The sequence below is a fragment of the Hippocampus zosterae genome, chromosome 4 (assembly GCF_025434085.1).
Source record: "Hippocampus zosterae strain Florida chromosome 4, ASM2543408v3, whole genome shotgun sequence".
Taxonomy (NCBI): domain Eukaryota; kingdom Metazoa; phylum Chordata; class Actinopteri; order Syngnathiformes; family Syngnathidae; genus Hippocampus; species Hippocampus zosterae.
Genome location: NC_067454.1, coordinates 3,653,883 through 3,676,531, shown reverse-complemented (window position 1 = coordinate 3,676,531; position 22,649 = coordinate 3,653,883). Strand labels below are relative to the sequence as shown.

Sequence of the window (22,649 nt, the reverse complement as noted above, 5' to 3'; positions counted from 1 at the left end):
GTCAATTCACAGCCTCTACAATGAGCACATAAGGCTTTGTCATATTAATATAGTGAAGTTACATGATATCTTTGTCTGTGGATGATTAAAACCCACCCAGAAATAATTCCATCATAATTTTTTAACAGGAATATATGTATACATGGCGGCCGGGTAGCCCAGTGGTTAGCACGTCGGCTTCACAGTACAGAGGTACCGGGTTCGATTCCAGCTCCGGCCTCCCTGTGTGGAGTTTGCATGTTCTCCCCGGGCCTGCGTGGGTTTACTCCGGGTGCTCCGGTTTCCTCCCACATTCCAAAAACATGCGTGGCAGGCTGATTGAACACTCTAAAAAAATGTCCCTAGGTGTGAGTGTGAGTGCGAATGGTTGTTCGTCTCTGTGTGCCCTGCGATTGGCTGGCAACCGATTCAGGGTGTCCCCCGCCTACTGCCCGAAGTTAGCTGGGATAGGCTCCAGCACCCCCCGCGACCCGAGTGAGGATCAAGCGGCTCGGAAGATGATATGTATACATACACCCCCAACCCCTTAACGTGAAGGCATTCAACTTGTACCGTGATATAAATCATGTCACCCAGCGTTCCATCATTTTTCCGTTGAGCCAATGTTTTCTGAAGTCCCCCTAAATCGACGGCCCCGTAGGTCAAGAGCTGAGCACATTGAGAAAGAAAAATGACACACCGGCCTCGTTTGTCAGAATGGATCTCAAGCCGTTCCAATAACGGATCCATTACAACAGGGGTGCCCATTAGGTAGATCCTGATCTACCGGTAGATCTAAGACGGGTCCCAAGTAGATCCGAGGAGTGTCGAGAAGGAAAAAAAACAAACAACCATTTGTGTGTCTTTGTACATGTTAGTAATGTATTTTTTGTGTTAATATACACTGCACACTAATCAGTCTCATTTTCACAAAAAAAAAATTTTTTTGTAGATCCTGTGAGGTTAGTTGATCAAAAAGTAGATCTTCGATCTAAAAAGTTAGGGCACCCCCCCCCTGCATTACAACAAAACGGGATCCGTAGCCGGAGAATCCAGTCAACAGCGGCTTCATAAACCGGAATGGCTGGTTATTCGTAAACAACACTCCGAAAAAGGAAGGAAAACCGCACAAAGCCGCACGAATAAGCGGTGTTAAAACGTGACGGTGACATGAATCACGGGGTCTTTATAACCGTCAGCCAGGCTGTAAAGACCGAAAAGAGCTGACGTTTGCAATTGCGCGCACCGGTCAAAAAGGGGGTGCTTAGATCCTTTTGTTGTTGGCGAGGTATACTGCCGCACAACAGGCTCGGGAACGACAAAAGATAGGTGGCTAGACGCGTTAGGAAGCCCCTGCGCCAACCGACGGACCTCTTCTCTTTAGCATTTCGGTACGTCTTTGCATTTCATTCGCATCCAACGAGCGCAGACGCACGCCTCCTCGAGCCTCTCCTCCCCCCCCCCCCCGTCCTGTTGTTGCATTTCAATGTAAATGGCGAGATGAATGGCTGCAGCTGGCCCATCAAAAGGCCAGCCCCAATAAAGGGCCTTGATGATTGAGATTCACCCGGGCCATAACAACTCGACACCCCCCCCCCCCCCAGGCGGCACTGCAAAATCCTCGCATCATCTCACTTTATAGCTTACTGCAGGGGCCGTTTTCCCAGGGACCCTTTTATTCAAAACGGAAATAGGGAAATGACATTTTGGCCACTTTTATTTTGGAAATACTTCAAAAACTTGAAAAATGGCTTTACAAAAAAAAAAATGGACTAAAATCTTCAAAAGCAGACAATGTGCATTCGGCGGCACAGATCTGCGTTTGCATATGCTGCCCAAGATGGCGACCTTGATAACGGAGCAATGTGCATATTTACTCTGAAGCGGCATAGACACTCCCATCATCCAAAGTCTTGAGCTGAATATTACCGAGAGAATATTCAAAGTAGGCTTTCTGATGAGATGACCTTGCCAATCACGCATCCTGCCGTGTTTTCAACAATTTCGGTTGCAGATGTGAGGGATTTTCAAGATGACGTGGTGTGTATTATTATACTGGAGCGAGAAAAGAAAAAAAAAAAAAGAGGAAGTTGGACATGGTGAACAGTGAAACCGAGTCACACCGCGTCAAACTAATAACTAAAGAGATACACGAGTGAATTTCCCGCCAAATCAAGATGTCTGTCGGCAATGCGGCGTGACGGTTAAATTCACATACGAGGGCCGGGCAGATGATTTAGTTCCTAAAAAAAAAAAAAAAAAACAACCTTGCAAAGTCTGTTGCAACAAAAGGGAGAAGGCAAGACTTCAATCAACATATTTGAAATGGAGACACGCAACAAAGAGAGAAACGTTGCCTCTGTACACGACTCGGAAGAACGACGCAAGCCTCAAAATCCCCGCTAAAAACTTTGCGCGCAAAGTAAACAAGTAACTCAACGTAGCATTCATTTTCACTTCAAATGCAAACCGTCAAGTGACGCCGCTGCAGATGGTAGCGCTTCGACTAAAAATACGGAAGCGGCACAGCTGTGAAGCAGAACTGTAAAAAGTCATGCTTGCGGGCAAAGTACAAGGCAGGCGCCAACACGGAGCCTTCTGGGAGGTGGCGCGACCGGTCGGCCACATTGAGCCAAGTTGCGGTGGCCCGACCAGAACTGGCACGGGCTCCGATTTAAAACAATACTTAACTAAATTGACAGTTAAATAGGTCAGACTAACAGTGGATAAAGTAGACGCGCACGTGAAGCATCAGTGGGCGATCAAAGCAGCCGCTTGAAGAAAAAAAATCTACACTGGTACACTTACTTTCCGCTCCTCAAGACATGCGGTACATATTGTGATTTAAAACAATCCTTACTAAAAGGGGAAGTCAACCCCAAAAGTTCCTTTACAATACGTTCTATGCAGCCCGACTAATCTAAACATTCATTCATTCATCTTACGAGCCACTTGATCCTCACTAGGGTCGCGGGGGGTGCTGGAGCCTATCCCAGCTGTCTCCGGGCAGTAGGCGGGGGACACCCTGAATCGGTTGCCAGCCAATCGCAGGGCACACATAGACGAACAACCAATCGCACTCACACTCACACCTAGGGACAATTTAGAGTGTTCAATCAGCCTGCCATGCATGTTTTTTGGAATGTGGGAGGAAACCGGAGCACCCGGAGAAAACCCACGCAGGCCCGGGGAGAACATGCAAACTCCACACAGGGAGGCCGGAGCTGGAATCGAACCCGGTACCTCTGCACTGTGAAGCCCACGTGCTAACCACTGGACTATTGGGCCGCCCCTTAATCTAAACACGGCGTTCTGATTAATATTGCATTTGTGAGATATGAGTTAAGTCATAAAATTTGCTTGTTTTTGGAGATCCCTTAGGGCCGCTTTGCCTTCAGAGACCCGTCTTCACGTTAGCCTCCGTGGCCCACATAACCCGCGGCGAATTTGGAAAGTCCTAGTGACTCTCAGTTGACCGTCTTTTGGACCGCCGCACCATGACGACAATGTGCGCGGAAGTGTAGAAAAGTGGTGTTGTGAGGCATAGAAGAAGAGCGGCGCAATGTAGGCTATGAACGCGTGCTGAGCATTCTATGCTCAAGGCCCGTCCCCGTGGAAACGAAACAAGATCTGAAAGCTGGTTCAAATTCCGGAAGAATTTGTTGGGGGTGGGTCCGGGGGGTGCTGGAGCCTATCCCAGCTGTCTTCGGGCAGCAGAACCCGGAACCGGTTGCCAGCCAAGTTTAGCTGTGTATTTTTAATCACTGAAAATAATTTTTATTTTTATTTCCAAGTTATAAAACCGATCCGCACTCGGGGTTGAACCGCCGAAGACGGCAGTCGACCGTAATGTGATGAAAGAGGTGTCTGAGTCAAATCATGGCTGACATCACTGACTGTTTTTTTTTTTTCTCAACATAGTACAAAGATCCCCGGGCTTTTCAGCAGGACCGACCGGTTTCATGCACTGAAAAACTCGAAAATAAAAAAAAATAAATCAAAATTACAACTCACCATTACACTAATTGTCGTCGTCGTAATTGCTGGGAGTCCCGTGCACGTTTCTCTTCAACAAACCGGCCGGGCTCATTTTTTTTCACGTTTTTTTTTTTGCATTAGCGTAGCATGTTGTGAAATGGGAAATGCTCGGAGAGTTCCAAAAACTCAAGACTTCCTCGATTTGTAATTTTTTTTTTTTGTATTTGATGACAGACTTTCGATAGGTCTCACATTGAGTAAAATAGTTCAACACGCTTGTAGCATCCATACAGCTGCATACACCGACGTCAGTGTCGTAAAGCGACACAAGTGTCGTTTTCAGTGTCGTAAAGCGACACGAGTGTCGTGATGTTCGCGTGTGTTGTATCAAACAACTTCTATGATGAATTAACATCTTATAAACGCACAGTCGCTTGTGCATGACGAACCTTACATTTTGGCCATAAAAAAAAAAAAAAAAGATGGGAGATTCACGTTGACCGCCGCTGCCTTCGTTCTAATGTGAATCTTTTGAGACGAGCACCTTTCTCCCCCGCCACCATCTTATTGTTGTACTTTCTGACCATTGCAAATGTATGAGAAGTGTGTCACTTTGTTAGACGGACATTTCACAGCTCCACGGAGCGTTATATTTTGGGGACGACACCAAACGGGTGAGGTGAAAGTCTTCTGTAGAGTGACGCATCCGATGACAGGATGGTAAAAAAAAAAAAAAAAAAAGAGAGACGACTTCAATGTCAATACAGGATTGTCAATCGAATCCGTTCCACAATACAATTGAATGCCTGATATGAATACAATTACAATGAAACGCTTTTGAGGTGAGCATGATGGGGTGGGGGCGGCCCGGTAGTCCAGTGGTTCGCACGTTGGCTTCACAGTGCAGAGGTACCGGGTTCGATTCCAGCTCCGGCCTCCCTGTGTGGAGTTTGCATGTTCTCCCCGGGCCTGCGTGGGTTTTCTCCGGGTGCTCCAGTTTCCTCCCACATTCCAAAAACATGCGTGGCAGGCTGATTGAACACTCTAAATTGTCCCGACGTGTGAGTGGGAGTGCGAATGGTTGTTCGTTTCTGTGTGCCCTGCGATTGGCTGGCAACCAATTCAGGGTGTCCCCCGCCTACTGCCCGGAGACAGCTGGGATAGGCTCCGGCACCCCCCGCGACCCTCGTGAGGATCAAGCGGTTCGGAAGATGAATGAATGAATGAATGATGGGGTGGCCAACGAAAACCATTTCGGCTTGACACGTAGCCCCTTTGAATAAAAAGCAACGCGGTGCCAACTGATACCAGGTAGTGCCAATGAACACATGAGTACCATGCTGGTCTGTTCTATAAACGGCTCTCTAGCGATGGGACATTATTATTTTCCAGGACTGTTGTACTTTTTTTTTTAAGTTGCGACAATGGTCGGGACGATCATTATATACAGCAACAATATATTTTAGTTAAGATTCCATTGCCGACGTGGGGACAGACATGTGTGGAAGCTAGCCTTACGTAGTTAGCACACACAGGTTTCAGTGCATGTTTGATATGTTTGTTTGTTTGTTTATTGAACATCAAACATATACAGTAATAATTTGACAGAAAATAAGGTAGATAAAAAAAGTAAAAAGAAAGAAATCAGTCTTCATTCAACACAGTTATTATGTTCAAGGGAGTAGGATGAAGTAAAAAAACGTATCTAGTCCTACCCCGTTATGTGTTTATATCTACTAAATCAGAAAACAGGCTAAATGTCGACAAATACAATGATAACGTTTCCAAACTATATTTTCATTTTGTTTTATTGGGAGGCCATCTCGGTTTTTTTTGTTCAAAAACATTTATGGGCGCTCCACCCCCGCTTATTCAAAATCTTGTTTGATTAAAAAAAAATTATCTATCTATGCTAAGCTAACTTGAATCTAACTGGCAATATATGTAGCTAAGGAGCTAGCATCCTGATACCTAGCTAACTGGATTGATCTCACTCTGGTTTGGTTGGTTTGTTTGTTTATTGAACATAAAACATATACAGTAATAATTTGACAGAAAATAAGGTAGATAAAAAAGTAAAAAGAAAGAAATCAGTCTTCATTCAACACAGTTATTATGTTCAAGGGAGTAGGATGAAGTAAAAAAACTTATCTAGTCCTAACCCGTTATGTGTGTATATCTACTAAATCATTTTTATATCAATCAGAAAAGAAAAAGTAAGAAGAAGTCTCCATTAAGGCTCATACTTTACCCTTAACCGTGATATTTTTACAACTTTTGGTTTGTATCGGGATTATATACATCCTCACCCTGGCACTCTTGTGTCAACGTATATATAACGTATACGATATAACGTTATAAGGCAATGTCATGCTTGTTACACTAACACGTGTGTCAGCGAACGCCTGTTTTATTGACCAAACCACAGCTGCTTTACAGATATAGTGGCGCACAAAAGCTGGTTCGCAGATTTCCTGGTTCCAACACGCACCAACAGAATGAGGCCTTCAAGAACTCAAAAACTGGAACGTTCCAAGTACCGGTACAGAACTTGACGTAGTTGCCACAACCCCTCAACAGCAATACACACTTTAAACATAAAAGGCACAAAAAGCATAAAACACACATCTGCTAGTTTTGCAAAATACTCCGTTACATAGCTTTTTTTTTTTTTTTAAGTGCCTCCAAATCATCAACACTGCGACTTTTCATCATGTGCGTGACTAACTACAAAAAAGCATTTTGGAACAAGCTGAAAATTGTATCATCATCTATGCCTCTTTGGGGGGGGGGAGCTATCCCCAGCTACTTACTAAAACGATTTTGTGAATAGAAGAGAAAAGATTCAATTGATTCAACCACAACATGTAATTTCAAAACAAACAAACGTAAATAAAAAGCAATCAGCTAATTTGGGCAGTTGATGCTATCACAAATGACTACAGAAAGCATTTTTCGTTCAATCAATCCAATAAACAAATGAAGGCACCGTGAGGCTTTTCTGAATAACTTGATCCGTTTCCAAGAGAATCAAAAAAAAAATGCTGCAACAAGCTCGAGACACAAACGTTTCCCCTTTGATGTGAAATAATCTTGGTCATGAGAAAACATGTCGTGACGCACTGGAGGCGCAACACACAGGCGCAATCAGAGACGGCGCTCGGAACATTTGTCCACCAACGGGGGCGTCCGTCGGCCCAATATGAGGCCCTGCGGTCCCCAGAGAAGCCGCAGGATTGTGACCCGCCATTTTGCTCCGATTCACTTCAAGCATACAGGAGAGGGAAGTAAATGAGGGGGGGAATCGCAAAGGGCTTCACGATGCCATTTGAGGGTCTGCTGAGAATGAGTTACTGGAAAAAAAAATAAAAGGGGGAAAAAAAAGTGCTGGAAACTAAGAGCGAGTAAAATGGGAGCTCGAAAATGCCGGAGCACAGGCGGAGGAGAGATAGGGAAGAGGAGTAGCTAGGCTTGTTTACCAAAAAGGACCACACGCTCAGCGCAAAGGGGGGGAGGGGGGGGGGAGCCTGCAGACGGAAAGCAGCCAGAGTTGTTGCACAAGTTGTAGCGACATGCCTCAGCTCTTTATTAAACTAGCACAAGGGTTAAAAAAAAATGCTTTCCTTGGCAAGATGGAAAGAGGAAGTGCGTCGTTGTGTTGGTGATGAGAATGTCCCAACAAGTTTTCCACGGCGCGGAAATGAACAAGATTATTGATTTATTTTTTTTTATGGGGTGTATGAGGGGGGGTTGGAAGGTTACTTACTATACATGAGAAGGAATACATAGTGCATCATACTTTGCCCTGGAGTGATGACAAATGTTGACATATTAAGCCATGAATCACAAAGGACAATAATCCCACATTTCCAATTGTGATTTGGCCAGATTTTGGTTCGTGGTAGGTCACTAATTATCGTCAACTTCTCCAAACAAGCGAGAAAAGTTTCGTCAGTTTAGTTGGAGACTGCTCCGGGTAAACTGAACAACTCAAAACTCAATGGCACTTTTTCCGATTCTGTCACGTTGTAGAATTCAAAACGGATCGACACATATTTGAGGAATAAAGATGTTTGGGGGAAAAAAAAGGGGGCAGTTTTAAATTCATTCATTCATCTTCCGTACCGCTTGATCCTCACTAGGGTCGCGGGGGGTGCTGGAGCCCATCCCAGCCGTCTCCGGGCAGTAGGCGGGGGACACCCTGAATCGGTTGCCAGCCAATCGCAGGGCACACAGAAACGAACAACCATCCGCGCTCACACTCACACGTAGGGACAATTTTGAGTGTTCAATCAGCCTGCCATGCATATTTTTGGAATGTGGGAGGAAACCGGAGCACCCGGAGAAAACCCACGCAGGCCCGGGGAGAACATGCAAACTCCACACAGGGAGGCCGGAGCTGGAATCGAACCCGGTACCTCTGCACTGTGAAGCCGACGTGCTAACCACTGGACTACCGGGCCGCCCAGTTTTAAATTACGAAAGTTAAACACTGATGGAAAAAGGGGGGGCAGGCAATGTTGAAAAGAAAAAAAATGAATTCGAATTTGGCGGGTGTAATAGGCTAGTTAGTGCAAAAAGAAAGATATGTGTACGATGTAGGCGTTCGACTAAATCTAGTCAAGTGTTGCAGGAGGTATTATTGCACACTGTAAACTTTGAAGTGAGCATAAATACAACCCCCCAAAAAAAATTTTAATATTGCACGGTGTAGTTGACTACTTGTAATGTCATTTTCGGGAGTCTGATGCGTGTGAGTCGATGCTGTCGATGCAGAGTCTGCCAGATGAGAGAAGTTTGCAAAGTGTTGTGAATGCGCGTCGTCTCGGAGAACATCTTGTGCAACCTTTGTGGCTCGGCTGTCATAATGCGGTTGGAGGGGTGTGAAGGCGACTCCGCAGATGTGTTGTGCAGTTTTAATGACACGCCGGAGAGATTTCCTGTCCTACGGTTTCAAGAACAGACCGTCGTGGATTTAGTCGGGTTGCTCTCAGCTGTCCTTCCGGAGAGGTTGCGGAGCAAATGTTTGCACTGCAATTTCGGTCATTCTTAGGATCTGTCACAACTGGTCAAGAGATGTGATTGGTTTATGCAAGAGTACGTTGCATGGTCGCCGATGACAACTCACTCGTGTTTAGTTTATTCATCCTCTTCTGATGCCTTGTACGCGATGACAAGAAACAGTCACTGATTGTGTTGCGGTACATTCGCCTGACTTTGGTGCGGGCGGCGTGGGTTCACCTCCCACTCGGCGACAGTGTGAACACGAAAGTGTCTCCTGTCGCCTTTCCATTTTCACCAAACGGCACCGCACCAATGGGCGGCCCGGTAGTCCAGTGGTTAGCACGTCGGCTTCACAGTGCAGAGGTACCGGGTTCGATTCCAGCTCCGGCCTCCCTGTGTGGAGTTTGCATGTTCTCCCCGGCCCTGCGTGGGTTTTCTCCGGGTGCTCCGGTTTCCTCCCACATTCCAAAGACATGCGTGGCAGGCTGATTGAACACTCTAAATTGTCCCTAGGTGTGAGTGTGAGCGCGAATGGTTGTTTGTTTCTGTGTGCCCTGCGATTGGCTGGCAACCGATTCAGGGTGTCCCCCGCCTACTGCCCGGAGACAGCTGGGATAGGCTCCAGCACCCCCCGCGACCCTAGTGAGGATCAAGCGGCTCGGAAGATGAATGAATGAATGAGCACCGCACCACGCGGCCTCTGTTGCTTTTCTATGACAACGGGAATGGGGCGGGATCTACTGGGCTGTGCAAATTCACGCTACGCAGCGCGCACTGCGAGTGTGCACCGATCTGTCGTAACATTTCACAAGTGGCGAGTTTCAGCCAAGTGTTATTGTGGCGATTCGAAATAGGAATTGCCGTTGCATGACGTGGCGACGTCGCAAAGTACAGCCCATCAAATGCACTGAAGCTTTCACATACATCGACAAAAACGCTTTAAGCCAGCAAGGCAAAGATGCTCGAGACAAACATATCATATATACAACACCCACCTTGTGTATTACACCAACACTGAACTAGATTTACAATTTCATATGTACCGTGGATAAAATAAGTGCGACAGTATTTCACGAGCGCCATGCCATGGTTGGGTGATATTCAAATTTTGACATGGTTTCATCATCTCAATACACTGGGCTGTATGTAGGGTTATTCCGTCACTAATTTTAGACTTATTTTGTAGCTCGCGCAGACACTTCCAGTCTGTCTGTGTGAAGCATCTCAAGAAAAACTAACTAGCAATTTCTCTGGATTTTTTTTTTACATTATATTCTGCACTTTGATTTAATTTACACACTGAGGATTTTTTTTTTGACAGTGTTAACATTTCACAAAATTGTCATCTCTTGCCACACAATAGGTCAATTCAATCAAATTTTAATCCAGCAGATTACGACATCGCTCCTCCACGAGTGAGCTCGGCCAATACCGATTCTGATATTGATTGCATGTCTTAGCGGAACCTTTTGTCAACTTTAGAGCTACTATTTTAGTAATTGATTAATCTGTCATTTTTGGGAGGTGGGAGGAATTCATTGATGAATCAAAGCATTCTATCCAATGTCTGTATGATACAAAAAGAGGACAGTATTTCAGATTGACAGTGCAGGAAATGGACAAACGTGTCAGTTAGTGGTTTGGTCTGTAACGTGCAGTGTGTTACGGAAGGGGGCGAGGGGATTCCACACTGCACACAGGCTGGTGTCTCGTCGGCTGCAGGCTGCAAAGTACCGGCTGCAGGTGATGATTATTATTCTTTGTATGCGTCTGAGAACAGCAATTAAAGGTGGTGATCGACATTTGCCGATCATCAACTCGCCCACTGAAATCAGCCAATCGCGATTGGAGCCCCAACAGTAATTCATACATTATTAAATTACACATATACACGCTATAAACAAGTGGGTTCACCTCCATCGCATTATGGTGGACTCCAATCCATGCAACAAATAGTAAACCACACACAGCACAACTAGAAGACCAATTTCAAAACTACGGATTTTTTAGGCACTAATTCAACGCCAACAACCGCTCAAATTCCAAATCTATCAAGTATGTGAAAGATGTGCTCACATAATTCAAGAACACACCCAAAGAGAATCCATTTTGATTCTCAAGGTACGAATAACGTGGCTTAGAAACTCGGATACACAAACTTTAGCAGAAAGTGGGGAGTAGTCAGCTGTGGGGGACTGCGATATGAGTCAGCATAGTCTCCATGAACCCGGCAAGCACTCCAGACCACTGGGTATCTTGGTGGAAAATACCAGCAGCAGCACTGCAGTGTTTTGCTCGCCATTGGTCCTGCACCAAAGACGAGAGCTTGCTTGACTGCTCAGTCACAAGCCCACCATGTTGAGCCTCTCCTTCTTATTGTGATGTTCCAACACGCAAAAACAAAGCCCCTTGCACTTGAATCACATTCACAAAGTCAACCAAAAACCTACCCAGAAAAACATTATTTGCACAGTCAAATTAGCCTCATTTAGTTTTTTTTCCATCTAGAACCGACACGTTCCATTGGTGGCTCGCTATTTTAGTTACCAGATGGAGCTATGGCGACAGGAAAGCGAAACACTCCGTGTGTCTGTACCACCTTGGCTAGAATACGAAAACAGTAAATACGTAGTGAAGAGTCCAGGTTAGGCCAATAACAACTGACACCAACAGCGCGCTCCACGTTTATGTGGGATAACTGCTATCTTGATAGAATACTGCAAAAGATTGTCGCATTGGGTTCCGTATGAGGCAATTTTGTGTGCATGTAAATAAATAAATCAGCATAAAAAAGGTAATCACATCGGGACAGACTTGTACCCCCCACAAAAAGAAGAAAACACTACACAGCTTGACAATGGTAAATTCAACAATTTAATCATCAGAAATGGAAATTGTTGGACTTTACCAATGGTTTGCAAAGTGATGCATTGGTGCTCAAAACATGCCCAAGCGGTGTTATTAGAAATGGACCTTTCTTGCCAGTCACAACAGAGCAGATTACCACACAGTACAGCAATAGCCAGTTTGTTGTTGATAACCGCGCTGACCGTGTGAACCAAGGAAGAAGGAAAGGGGGGAAAGCCCCACTTACCGAATGTGGAATTTCCTTAAAGCGTGAATGGAACCTTTATTTGATGCCACGGTGTGTTCAGCCAATGCTGGATGTTCCCATTTGTTGAGTTCGTTTTAGCACGAACTGCCCCGGAGACATCCGCATAGACTTGCAAGGACCATGGCAGCAGCTAAAAGCAGCCCACTAAGAAGCGAGGCTAACGCTAGCTTGTTCAAACCATACACACCAACAAGAAGACGACAGAGGGAAAAGACGACTCCAATATCCACCAAAAAACACGGTTGGAACGCAGCAAATTCTTCTTCACCTCCGAGTGAAAATCTTGATCAGTCCACTTGTGTAACGGCAGATTTGATTGGGTGAAGGAAATCCATCAAAACAGCACGGAATGTTTCGTTAAAGTCATCAGCGAACCCATTCGTGCGCTTTTCAAGCGGCCTTCGACTTCGAGCTGCAGGACGGAAACGCTTGGGGGATATGAAAGCCGCCTGGTGATTGGTGGAATTACGTCACAGTGCACAATGAAATTGCCTCCATTTTGGATCTGGGACGGCTCCTTGCCCTCTTCCGAATGTACTAGGAATGCCCCAACATGGCCGATCAGTGTTGGAGTTTCAGCCCCAGATTATGCGTTACTATTGCAACCCAAGGACCAATCAAAACAAACGAAGTACAGGCTTTGGGTGCGCTCGATGTCCAGTATCTTGAAATATTGTTTACTTCTTAAATTGTACCCTCCTGCGTCACCAGTAATATTATACGGTGAAAGGAAGGTGAAAGCCTTCTGTTTTTAAATAAAGGCTAAAATAGATGTAAATGTAGGCGCATTGTCATTAACTTTAAAGTACCATATGGTTTTAGCCAGGTTGTGCATTATTTCACGCGCGGCTGTTGTCCCTATCTGAGGTTAAATATGAGGACATCATAAATAAAATAGGTTAGGAATACCTACATCCTGGAACAAAATACCTTTCGTTAAATTGTACCCATATCCAATTTAATGTGCTGGGATAAACGTTTTCCCTTGCGGGTTTTCATAAACATGTCCTCTTTTGGGCATCAGCCAAGTTGGTCACAAATGTTGAAAAAAATGATAACGTTTGTCTTGTTCACGCATCAGCAAAATTTGTCGTTCGTTTATCAACAGAAGATAGAGTCGTCGAAATCATATCGGGAAGGACTGTTGATTAAAACGGACGCACCCACCAGTCGACAATATTAGAATAAGGTTTCCCATTGGTTCTAAAAGTGACGTGATCTTATTGGTCAGTATGTATGTCAATCCTAACTATCAATGATCTCATTGCGTATACTGTAGTTGTTTTAGGGAATCTAAACACAACTGAATAATTTCAGCATTTCTAGTATATCTTATTTAATTAAAATTATTGTTTTTTTTAACGCACTGTAAAGTTTTGGGGTGCATGTTTCGTACCGCAAAACAGACGTTAGACATGTGTAAATTGACGAGTAGCGCACCCTGCTGGAGTTGCTCAAATAAAGCACTTAAAATACCGTCAACACTCAAAACACACTGACGCTCACCAATCACGATTCCTCTTGACGAAATAGTTGCTTTCTTTCTGTATCATGGGAAAGTGTGCATTGTTGTATCTCAGCGAATAGAACTCTTTTTTTTCAACATTATATGCAGGTGTCCAGATTGTGACCTCTTAGTGGATTGGAGAGAGAGAGAGAGAGACTTATTTGTTCTTATGTAATTTTGCCACGAGTAGTCACAACAGTTAATAGGGATACATGGTTAATTATATAACTGGTGTAGATTTGTAAGAAAAAAAAGTAAGTACAACATTTAGATATTTTTCGACTGGTCGTATTTCATGTAGGTCGCGTAAACGTGTGTCACTTCAACACTCTTTAACGCAATCATTAACATCTAATTAAAAACGAGGCCACATGTTCAACCGCATTATATTAACACACATATACAGATCAATTAAAATTAAATTCAGTGCATCATGCTTTTCCGTGCGCTTGAGTGTTGGTGTATATTTCCGGGAAGTGCGTCACGCTGTTGAATAACATTGTAAGCTAGCTCAGAGCGTTATGAGTAAATAAACGCGTGAATCTGAAATAAAACATCAGCAATGCTTGTTCAGTAATTAGCATTATTATGTGCTAATCGAGGTTATGGCGGCGGCGTTGTTGCAGCATTGTGTTCGCCTTCGTACAAAAAATCCAAGAGGCTTAGCTTGGACGTGGTCAAGGCAAAAGTGTCACATATTAAACAACAGGGCGACGACCAGCTGCAGTCTCAACAATGTGCTCTTAAGAAAGATGCTTTTTGCAATGTCCGAGAGGAATCTTACTGGACAGCCTCGAAAACTAATCCAAGTAAGAAGCGATCGGTTAAGTAGTTTTGTTTTTAGTGAAATGTTTGACTCTTATAACGTCTTGATTCGTCTTGCTTGCAGGGGTGCGCAGCAAGCCGCTGACGTGCTATGCATAGTGCGTTACAATGTAGTAAACATTAACTTGCTACCAAATCTACCAATTTGCTATATACATCTGATTGTAATTTCCCCATTGCGGGACAAATAAAGGATATCTTAATTTTAATGTTTTGGTAGAATCAAAGTAGTTGCAGACGATACCTTGTATTTTCGGTTATATCAGCAATGACTATTGCCTTGTGGGCAGTAGTCCAGTGGTTAGCACGTCGGCTTACCAGTGCAGAGGTACCGGGTTCGATTCCAGCTACGGCCTCCCTGTGTGGAGTTTGCATGTTCTCCCCGGGCCTGCGTGGGTTTTCTCCGGGTGCTCCGGTTTCCTCCCACATTCCAAAAATATGCATGACAGGCTGATTGAACACTCTAAATTGTCCCTAGGTGTGAGTGTGAGCGTGGATGGTTGTTCGTCTCTGTTTGCCCTGCGATTGGCTGGCAACCGATTCAGGGTGTCCCCCGCCTACTGCCCGGAGACAGCTGGGATAGGCTCCAGCACCCCCCGCGACCCTAGTGAGGATCAAGCGGTACGGAAGATGAATGAATGAATGAATGAATATTGCCTTGTGTGCTCTAATGACTAATGGGCCTTTTAGTTGTCCTGCCTTTTTAAAAACAGCGATACTGTGGTCATTACGGTGTCTTATTTAAAATAAGGGGCATACAAATAATCAATTGTCTACTTCTGACTATGACAGGGGGATTACCAATGCCCCGCATTTCTGCACGAGCACTGTAGATTATCTTTAACTTACTCATGACTATCACAAGGTGCCTTTATTTTCTCCTTTCAATATCAGATGTTTTCACACCGTCCGAATGTTTCTGTTCCAGAGTATTCTCCACAGACCATTGAGTCCCACACTGGCTGGAGTCAGCGGAGATTTAGTACGGAACCACCTGCTTAAAAATCCAGTGTGTTTATTAAATTTATTAGGTAATCTTCTTTTCTTTTACCTCTACGCATATATGTCTCATTTCCCAATCAGGCATCATTTCATAGAAAACGATATGATTGTATTGCAGGGGCAACAAACTTCTTCAGTACATCCCAGTCAAAACAAACAAAAGATAAAAACAATGAACCAAGCGGGGGGAAAAAAGAGGAAGATGAAGGTAAGACTGTCATGAAATGCACGTGCGGTATCATTTTCCTCTTTGTGCACACAGTAGTCCACCATCTCCAAATCTGTCCTCCTTAGAGGAAAAGAAGCGGCGCGAGCAGGAGGACCAGATGTACCGAGAGCGCCTGCGGACCCTTTTCATAATCGCGCTCATCATGAGCCTGCTAAACTCTATAAACACCAGCGGTGGTAACATCTCTTGGAATGACTTTGTCAATGAGATGTTGGCTAAGGGAGAGGTGTCACGTGTCCAGGTGGTTCCTGAAAGTGACATTGTTGAAATCTACCTTCACCCCGGGGCGGTCATCTTTGGCAGGCCTGTATGCTGGGCTCAACTGTCTAATACGAACAAATATCAAGTCCAATGCGTTCTTCGTCTTTCTTGCTAATCCTTCCGAATTTCATCTGTCTTTTGCTAGAGGCTTGCACTCATGTATCGAATGCAGGTCGCCAACATAGACAAATTTGAGGAGAAGCTGAGGGCTGCTGAGGAGGAGCTGAATATCGACGCAAAGGACCGGATACCTGTCTCATACAAACGCACCGGATTCTTTGGAAAGTAAGAGCCTCACCTTTTTTTTTTTACATCCATTTTTTTAAGGAAAACAATTTTGGTGGTCTGATCATTTGTCATTTGAACCGCATTTTTGGTATCGTGATGTTTCTTTTCAGCGCAGTGTATGCTCTTGGGATGGCGGCGATCGGCGTGGCTATTCTCTGGTACATATTTCGTCTGGCGGGTATGGGTGGCAGAGAAGGTGGCTTCAGTGCATTTGTAAGTGCTTTAAAAAAGTCCAACTGTGAGTTGCTTGTGTTACTCTTTGTTCAAAATATGAACATTTGAACTTCAAATCACGTCATCGTTTTGAAGACTTGTACGCTGCAATTTGCTTGACAGAATCAGCTGAAGATGGCTAAATTCACCATTGTGGATGGCAAGTCTGGGAAAGGTGTGAGCTTTAAAGACGTCGCGGGCATGCACGAGGCCAAGATAGAAGTGAAAGAATTTGTGGACTACCTCAAGGTGAGAAACATCAGTCATGACGATTTGTCATTTACTAACAGCGCCTTGGAGATAAAACTGAAATTCCCAATGTCGGCTTACCGTTATCTTTTTATTCAGAATCCTGAACGATACCTCCTTCTGGGCGCCAAGGTACCAAAGGGGGCTTTGCTGCTTGGACCGCCAGGCTGTGGAAAAACGCTGCTGGCGAAGGCAGTTGCCACAGAGGCGCAGGTCCCGTTCCTGGCAATGGCCGGCTCTGAATTTGTCGAGGTCATTGGAGGTATGCGTATGCTGCAGTTGAGACTTTTTTTTTTTAAACGTTGACATAACAATGTGTTCATTGACCAACCTGTTTTATTCTACCTTGCAGTTACGAGAAAAATAACTATTATTCCATTTTTTGGGGCGGTGAAACACAGAGAGTGAGATCAATCCAGTTAGCTAGGTATCAGGATGCTAGCTCCCTAGCTACATATATTGCCAGTTAGATTCAAGTTAGCTTAGCATAGATAGATAATTTTTTTTAATCGAACAAGATTTTGAATAAGCGGGGGTGGAGCGCCAATAAATGTTTTTGAACAAAAAAAAAACGGGATGGCCTCCCAACAAAATGAAAATATAGTTTGGAAACGTAATCATTGTAATTTGTCGACATTTAGCCTGTTTTCACCAATGTACTCACAGCACCCTCTGCTGGACAGAGGATTCAATTGCACCATTACATTTTATTTTGTCCTTATACTAATATAGCACAGTGGTCCCAAACCTTTTTCCCATTGCGGGCCGTTTCATCATGTATGTGTGTGAAAATAAGTTATTTAAAAAAAAAAAAAGTCAAATAAAAACAAATTTTTGTAGGTCTGGGTGCCGCCAGGGTGAGGAGCCTTTTCAAGGAGGCTCGTGGCCGGGCGCCTTGCATCGTCTACATCGATGAGATTGATGCTGTAGGAAAAAAGCGCTCAACCAACATTTCTGGCTTCTCCAATACCGAAGAGGAGCAGACCCTCAACCAGCTGCTAGTTGAAATGGATGGTGGGTTCCGATTATGGAAAAACTCTTTTTATAATACTCTGATTATAAAAAAAAAAAAAAAGAATTTTGCCACCAAACGCTTTTTCTTTGTTTTTCTTCTTCAGGGATGGGAACAACTGACCATGTGATTGTCCTGGCCTCCACAAACAGAGCAGACATCTTGGACAATGCTCTGATGAGACCTGGCAGATTGGACCGACACATCTTCATCGATCTTCCAACCTTGCAGGTGAGCGACGGCGGCACACTTGTTGAAGCATAACCGGAAGTCAGCACCAACCTAAGATGGTTGGTTGTGTATGAATTCCAAATTATCCTGGAGCCTAAATCTAAAGACATCTTTTTTTTTTTTTTTTCTTCAGGAGCGTATGGAAATCTTTGAGCAGCATCTGAAGATCCTGAAGCTGACTCAACCAGCCAACTACTACTCCCTGCGCCTAGCTGAGCTCTCCCCTGGCTTTAGTGGTATATTAATACATGCAAAACATTCTGTATTTGCGTCTTTTTTACTCTCTCTTGCTTCGTCATATCGTCCATAACTTCTTTTCTGCCATCCGAGAAGTATAATTGCCTCGCTCTGATTGTGTCCTCAGGCGCGGATATTGCTAACATATGTAACGAAGCTGCCCTGCATGCTGCCAGAGAGGGTCATAAATCAATTGACACTTTCAACTTTGAGTATGCAGTGGAGAGAGTAATCGCAGGTACAGTGGAACTTAGCATAACCTCACGACAGTCGCACGTGAGCCTATAATTTTTGTAATGTATGGAAAAGTGGAATATCTAATAAGGAACGGTGCAAATGTGTGTTTTAGGAAGCGTGAAGAAGAGTAAGATACTTTCCAAAGAGGAGCGGAGGGTGGTTGCCTTCCACGAATCGGGTCACGCGTTAGTCGGATGGCTGCTTGAGCACACAGAGGCAGTCATGAAGGTAAACAAACCACATCATTATTTGTATTGTCGAGAGCACGCGTTCCTTAATTGTTAAACGGGCCCAATGCCGCGAACCCGGTCACTCATGCGCTCACCACGAAACAAAGAGGCTATGTCCACATACAGTGTAAAAAGGAAAAGAAAAAAAACAACATACCTGTGTGTGTGTGATTTTTGGTTGGTTCAGGTATCCATTGCGCCTCGGACAAATGCGGCCCTGGGATTTGCCCAGATCTTGCCCCGGGACCAGTACCTGTTGACCAAGGAGCAGCTGTTTGAGCGCATGTGCATGGCTCTGGGAGGAAGGGCTGCGGAAGCCATTACCTTTAACAGGGTTACAACAGGTACACACCACCAACAGTCGCCAAACATTCTCTCCGTCTAGACCAGGCATGTCCAAAGTCCGGCCCGGGCGCCAAATCCGGCCCGCGGTCGAATTTCATCCGGCCCTCGGCCCCTGTCATAAAATCAGTGCCGTCTGGCCCGCAGGTTGGGCGCAATGGAACACGTGTTGCATTGACTGAGGTCTCGTAGACTGGGGAGTGATGTTTCATAGAGTACTGCTTCCCTCTAGTGGCTAAATGAGTAATAGCATTCACTAAATGAGTAATAGCATTTAGACACTAGAGGGCATCACACACGAGTTAACAAGACATCACTCCGTGTTTATATTGACTGATGTCATATTTCAAATGATCCTTGCAGTTGTGGATATGTGTATTGCTTGTTCATTTCCCCGTTATTCGAGTCAAAGGTTTTGTGACTATTGAAAAGTCATGGCGATACATTTTATGTTTCAAATCAATCAATTTGCACTCTGGAGACTTCTGTTTAAGAAAAAGTCTTAAACAGAAGTTGCATGTGATATACCTGTTTCAAATGAACCAAAAGAAATTCTTAAGATTGTTGAAATTAAAATAAAAATGGAAATGTGAAACAGACTGGCTTACTAAAATTTGTTGAACAATATTGTTGTTCAATATAAAGAATGTCAGCCAAGGTCAGCCCCCCGACATTTTACCACATAAAATCTGGCCCCCTTGGCAAAAAGTTTGGACACCCCTGGTCTAGACCGAACACTCCCTAACCACGGGTGCGTTCAAGAAATACGCACCTGTGTGGTGGCCATTACTTCTTTCCAAATGTTAAAAAAAAACTCAAGAGCGCAGTTCAAATGTACCGTTCGTTTACTCGGGGTGCTTCAAAAAAATGGAAATGGGTGGGAATGAGTGGTTTACAACGTCGGCTGCGTTTGGAAATTAGTGGGAGGGGGGAGGGGGGCCATATCTCTTCTTTTACTGCTCTAAATTAAAAACCGCACAAAACTGCAAAACAAAAACACTGCAAGTGAGAAATGCTGCAAAAACAAAAACATACGCAGGAAAGAAATGCAGCAAAGTAGAATGAAACATTACAAATGACAAAACAAATGCAAAAAAAAAAATTTAAAACGCAACGGAAACCCAACGCCACTAAACGGAACTTTTCTAGGCCACTTGTGACCTGTGAGACCAAATCCTCTGGAAACACCTGAGCAGGATCTTTCATGGCTTGAACTGTGTTTCTGTATAAAAGCTTACACAATATCTAATTAACACAAAACGTACAGGAAGTGAAATCACATGATTTACGCTGCGTTTGTTTTGTTTTTAAGATAAGATAAGATATCCTTTATTCGTCCCACACTGGGGAAATTTACAGCCTCCAGCAGCAAGAATGTAGGTAGAAAGAAGAAAGAGAAGAAAAAAACAACAAACATCTTTCAATTAAATACAATATGAACACAAATGGATAAATCGCAGTACTATTTACAATTTTCCTTCACATCATTGAATTATTATTAATATTATGATTGTTATTTTTGATTCATCAGCCTGACAGCAGTCGGTAGGACTTCTTTTCAATTTCTCAACTTGATTGAAAGTTTGATTTGTGTGTCCACAGGAGCTCAGGATGACCTGCGCAAAGTGACGCGGGTGGCCTACTCAATGGTGAAGCAGTACGGCATGTGTAACAGCGTCGGCCAGGTGTCGTTCCCCGAAACGGAGGAGCAAGGAGCCATTGGCCGTCGACCTTTCAGCCAAGGACTTCAGCATCAGATGGACCTCGTAGGTTCCCGAATGTTTAATTCCTCTTCCATCATTCCATTTACATCTTGTGTCACGCGATCCTTGTTTCTCAACATTATTATCACACATTTGGTTCTTTTAAGGAGGCAAAGATGTTGATCGCCAGCGCCTACCGCCATACAGAAAAGCTGCTCATCGACAACAGGGATAAGTTGACCTTGGTGCGCCGTCTTTTCTCTTTGTACCTTGCGATCTCGAGGCTGTTGCCGCCATTTTAATATTGCCGCAATTTTATTCCCCGCAGTTGGCCAATGCTCTGCTAGAGCGGGAGGTGGTGAACTACGATGACATCGAGGCTCTGTTGGGTCCTCCGCCCCACGGGCCAAAGAAGATGATTGTCCCACAGAGCTGGGTGGAAGCTCAGAGGGACAAGCAGGACACGGGCGAAGACGAACCGCAGCCGAATTCGCGCGGACGACGCAGCGAAGGCGACATGAATCCGGAGATGGTCTGAAGTATAATCATGATTATTATTATTTTTTTTTTTTTTAAATCATTGAGTGACTAGAGGTTTAGAAAATATGCAAACGATTCTCACATCATGTTATCAAATACTGTGGTGTGCTCGGTCTAGTTCAGGAGACGCAAACTGAATGTCAGAGAAGATCTCAAGTTTTTTTTTTTTTTTTGTAACCGCCTATCAAGTGTGCCAGTCAGCGAGGCAGCAGAAAGAAAAGCTTCCGTGGGACGACTTTTCAATACAGTGCCTCGAGAAGTTGGTAACTTATTTCAGGCTACCTGCTAAAATGTTTTCTGTGGGAATCGTTTGACCTTTTTTGGAGGGGGCGTGTGCACTTGGAAGCATTGTGATCTGTATTTTATGGTTTGAAAATAAAAATGGGTTGCGATGAATTGAAGAATTGCAGCAACTGGTGGTCATTTAAGGTTGGCTTGACTTTCAGCTCTTCCCTGCAAGAAGAGCGCTTCGTAAAGGCGGCGCCATGAGGACTTTCTGTGTCCTGCAGGTGGCAGTCAAATCCTCCATCTTCTTTTGATCTGATTTTTTTTTTTTTTCCCCCACGAGTCATAAAATGACGAACGTCACTTGTTTGCCTCCTGGTGCATCTTCCCTCAAAGTTGTGTTTGAGTTCTGCTGGCAAACAAACTCAAAAATCATGAAAATATTTGTGGCAGGGGGCGGCCCGGTAGTCCAGTGGTTATCACGTCGGCTTCACAGTGCAGAGGTACCGGGTTCCATTCCAGCTCCGGTCTCCCTGTGTGGAGTTTGCATGTTTTCTCCCTGCCTGCGCGGGTTTTCTCCGGGTATTCCTCCCTCATTCCAAAAACATTGCGTGGCAGGCTGATTGAACACTCTAAATTGTCCCTAGGTGTGAGTGTGAGCGTGGATGGTTGTTCGTCTATGTGTGCCCTGCGATTGGCTGGCAATCGATTAAGGGCGTCCCCCGCCTACTGCCCGAAGACAGCTGGGATAGGCTCCAGCACCCCCCGCGACCCTAGTGAGGATCAAGTGGCTCGGAAGATGAAAAGGATGAATGGCAAACAAAGGCATGCTGTCTTTAACTCATTCAGTACCAGCCAATTCTGGACCAAGTCTGAAAAGACGTTTAAAAACGTCTTTGGGAGTGAATGAGTTAATATACATCCAGAGTCTGAAATTTTTGCCCATTCACCTCTGCAAAATAGCGCAAGCTCAACCAGATCGGATGGGGAGTGTCTGTGAGCAGCAGTTATGAAGTCTTGCCACAGATGCTGAAGGAGATTTTTAGGTCTGCACTTTAACCGGGCAGCTATAACACACGCATATTCTTTGATTGAGATGCCCTCATCGCAGTGCTGGCTTGATGCGTCGGGTCATCGTCTTGCCGGAAGAAAAAGAATCCCCACAGCCATGTTTCATGCTGGGGATTGTGCGTCATGAGAAATAAGTGCTTTCCGTCGTCACTCATGGCACAAATTGCATTG

At 44.5% G+C, this 22,649-nt stretch overlaps 2 protein-coding genes across 3 annotated transcripts in view; one reads left to right on the top strand and one right to left on the bottom strand.

The window, feature by feature from the left end:
- Nucleotides 1-12,506, bottom strand: part of ankrd11 (ankyrin repeat domain 11) — a 95,803-nt gene extending 83,297 nt beyond the window's left edge. For both annotated transcript variants that reach the window (XM_052062428.1, XM_052062429.1), the window contains exon 1: nucleotides 12,056-12,506. The gene's annotated coding sequence lies outside the window, so the exon portion shown is untranslated. The remainder of the gene's footprint in view (nucleotides 1-12,055) is intronic.
- A 1,536-nt stretch (nucleotides 12,507-14,042) lies between these two features.
- Nucleotides 14,043-21,586, top strand: spg7 (SPG7 matrix AAA peptidase subunit, paraplegin). The gene is made up of 17 exons (XM_052062469.1): nucleotides 14,043-14,392; nucleotides 15,337-15,439; nucleotides 15,529-15,618; nucleotides 15,705-15,946; nucleotides 16,046-16,185; nucleotides 16,299-16,401; nucleotides 16,525-16,650; nucleotides 16,750-16,912; nucleotides 17,491-17,664; nucleotides 17,769-17,893; nucleotides 18,027-18,129; nucleotides 18,258-18,368; nucleotides 18,480-18,595; nucleotides 18,785-18,941; nucleotides 20,542-20,705; nucleotides 20,810-20,887; nucleotides 20,971-21,586. Exons 1-17 carry the CDS (start codon nucleotides 14,189-14,191, stop codon nucleotides 21,178-21,180), a joined length of 2,409 nt encoding a protein of 802 aa, XP_051918429.1. The 5' UTR covers nucleotides 14,043-14,188; the 3' UTR covers nucleotides 21,181-21,586.
- The last annotated feature ends 1,063 nt before the right edge of the window (nucleotides 21,587-22,649 follow it).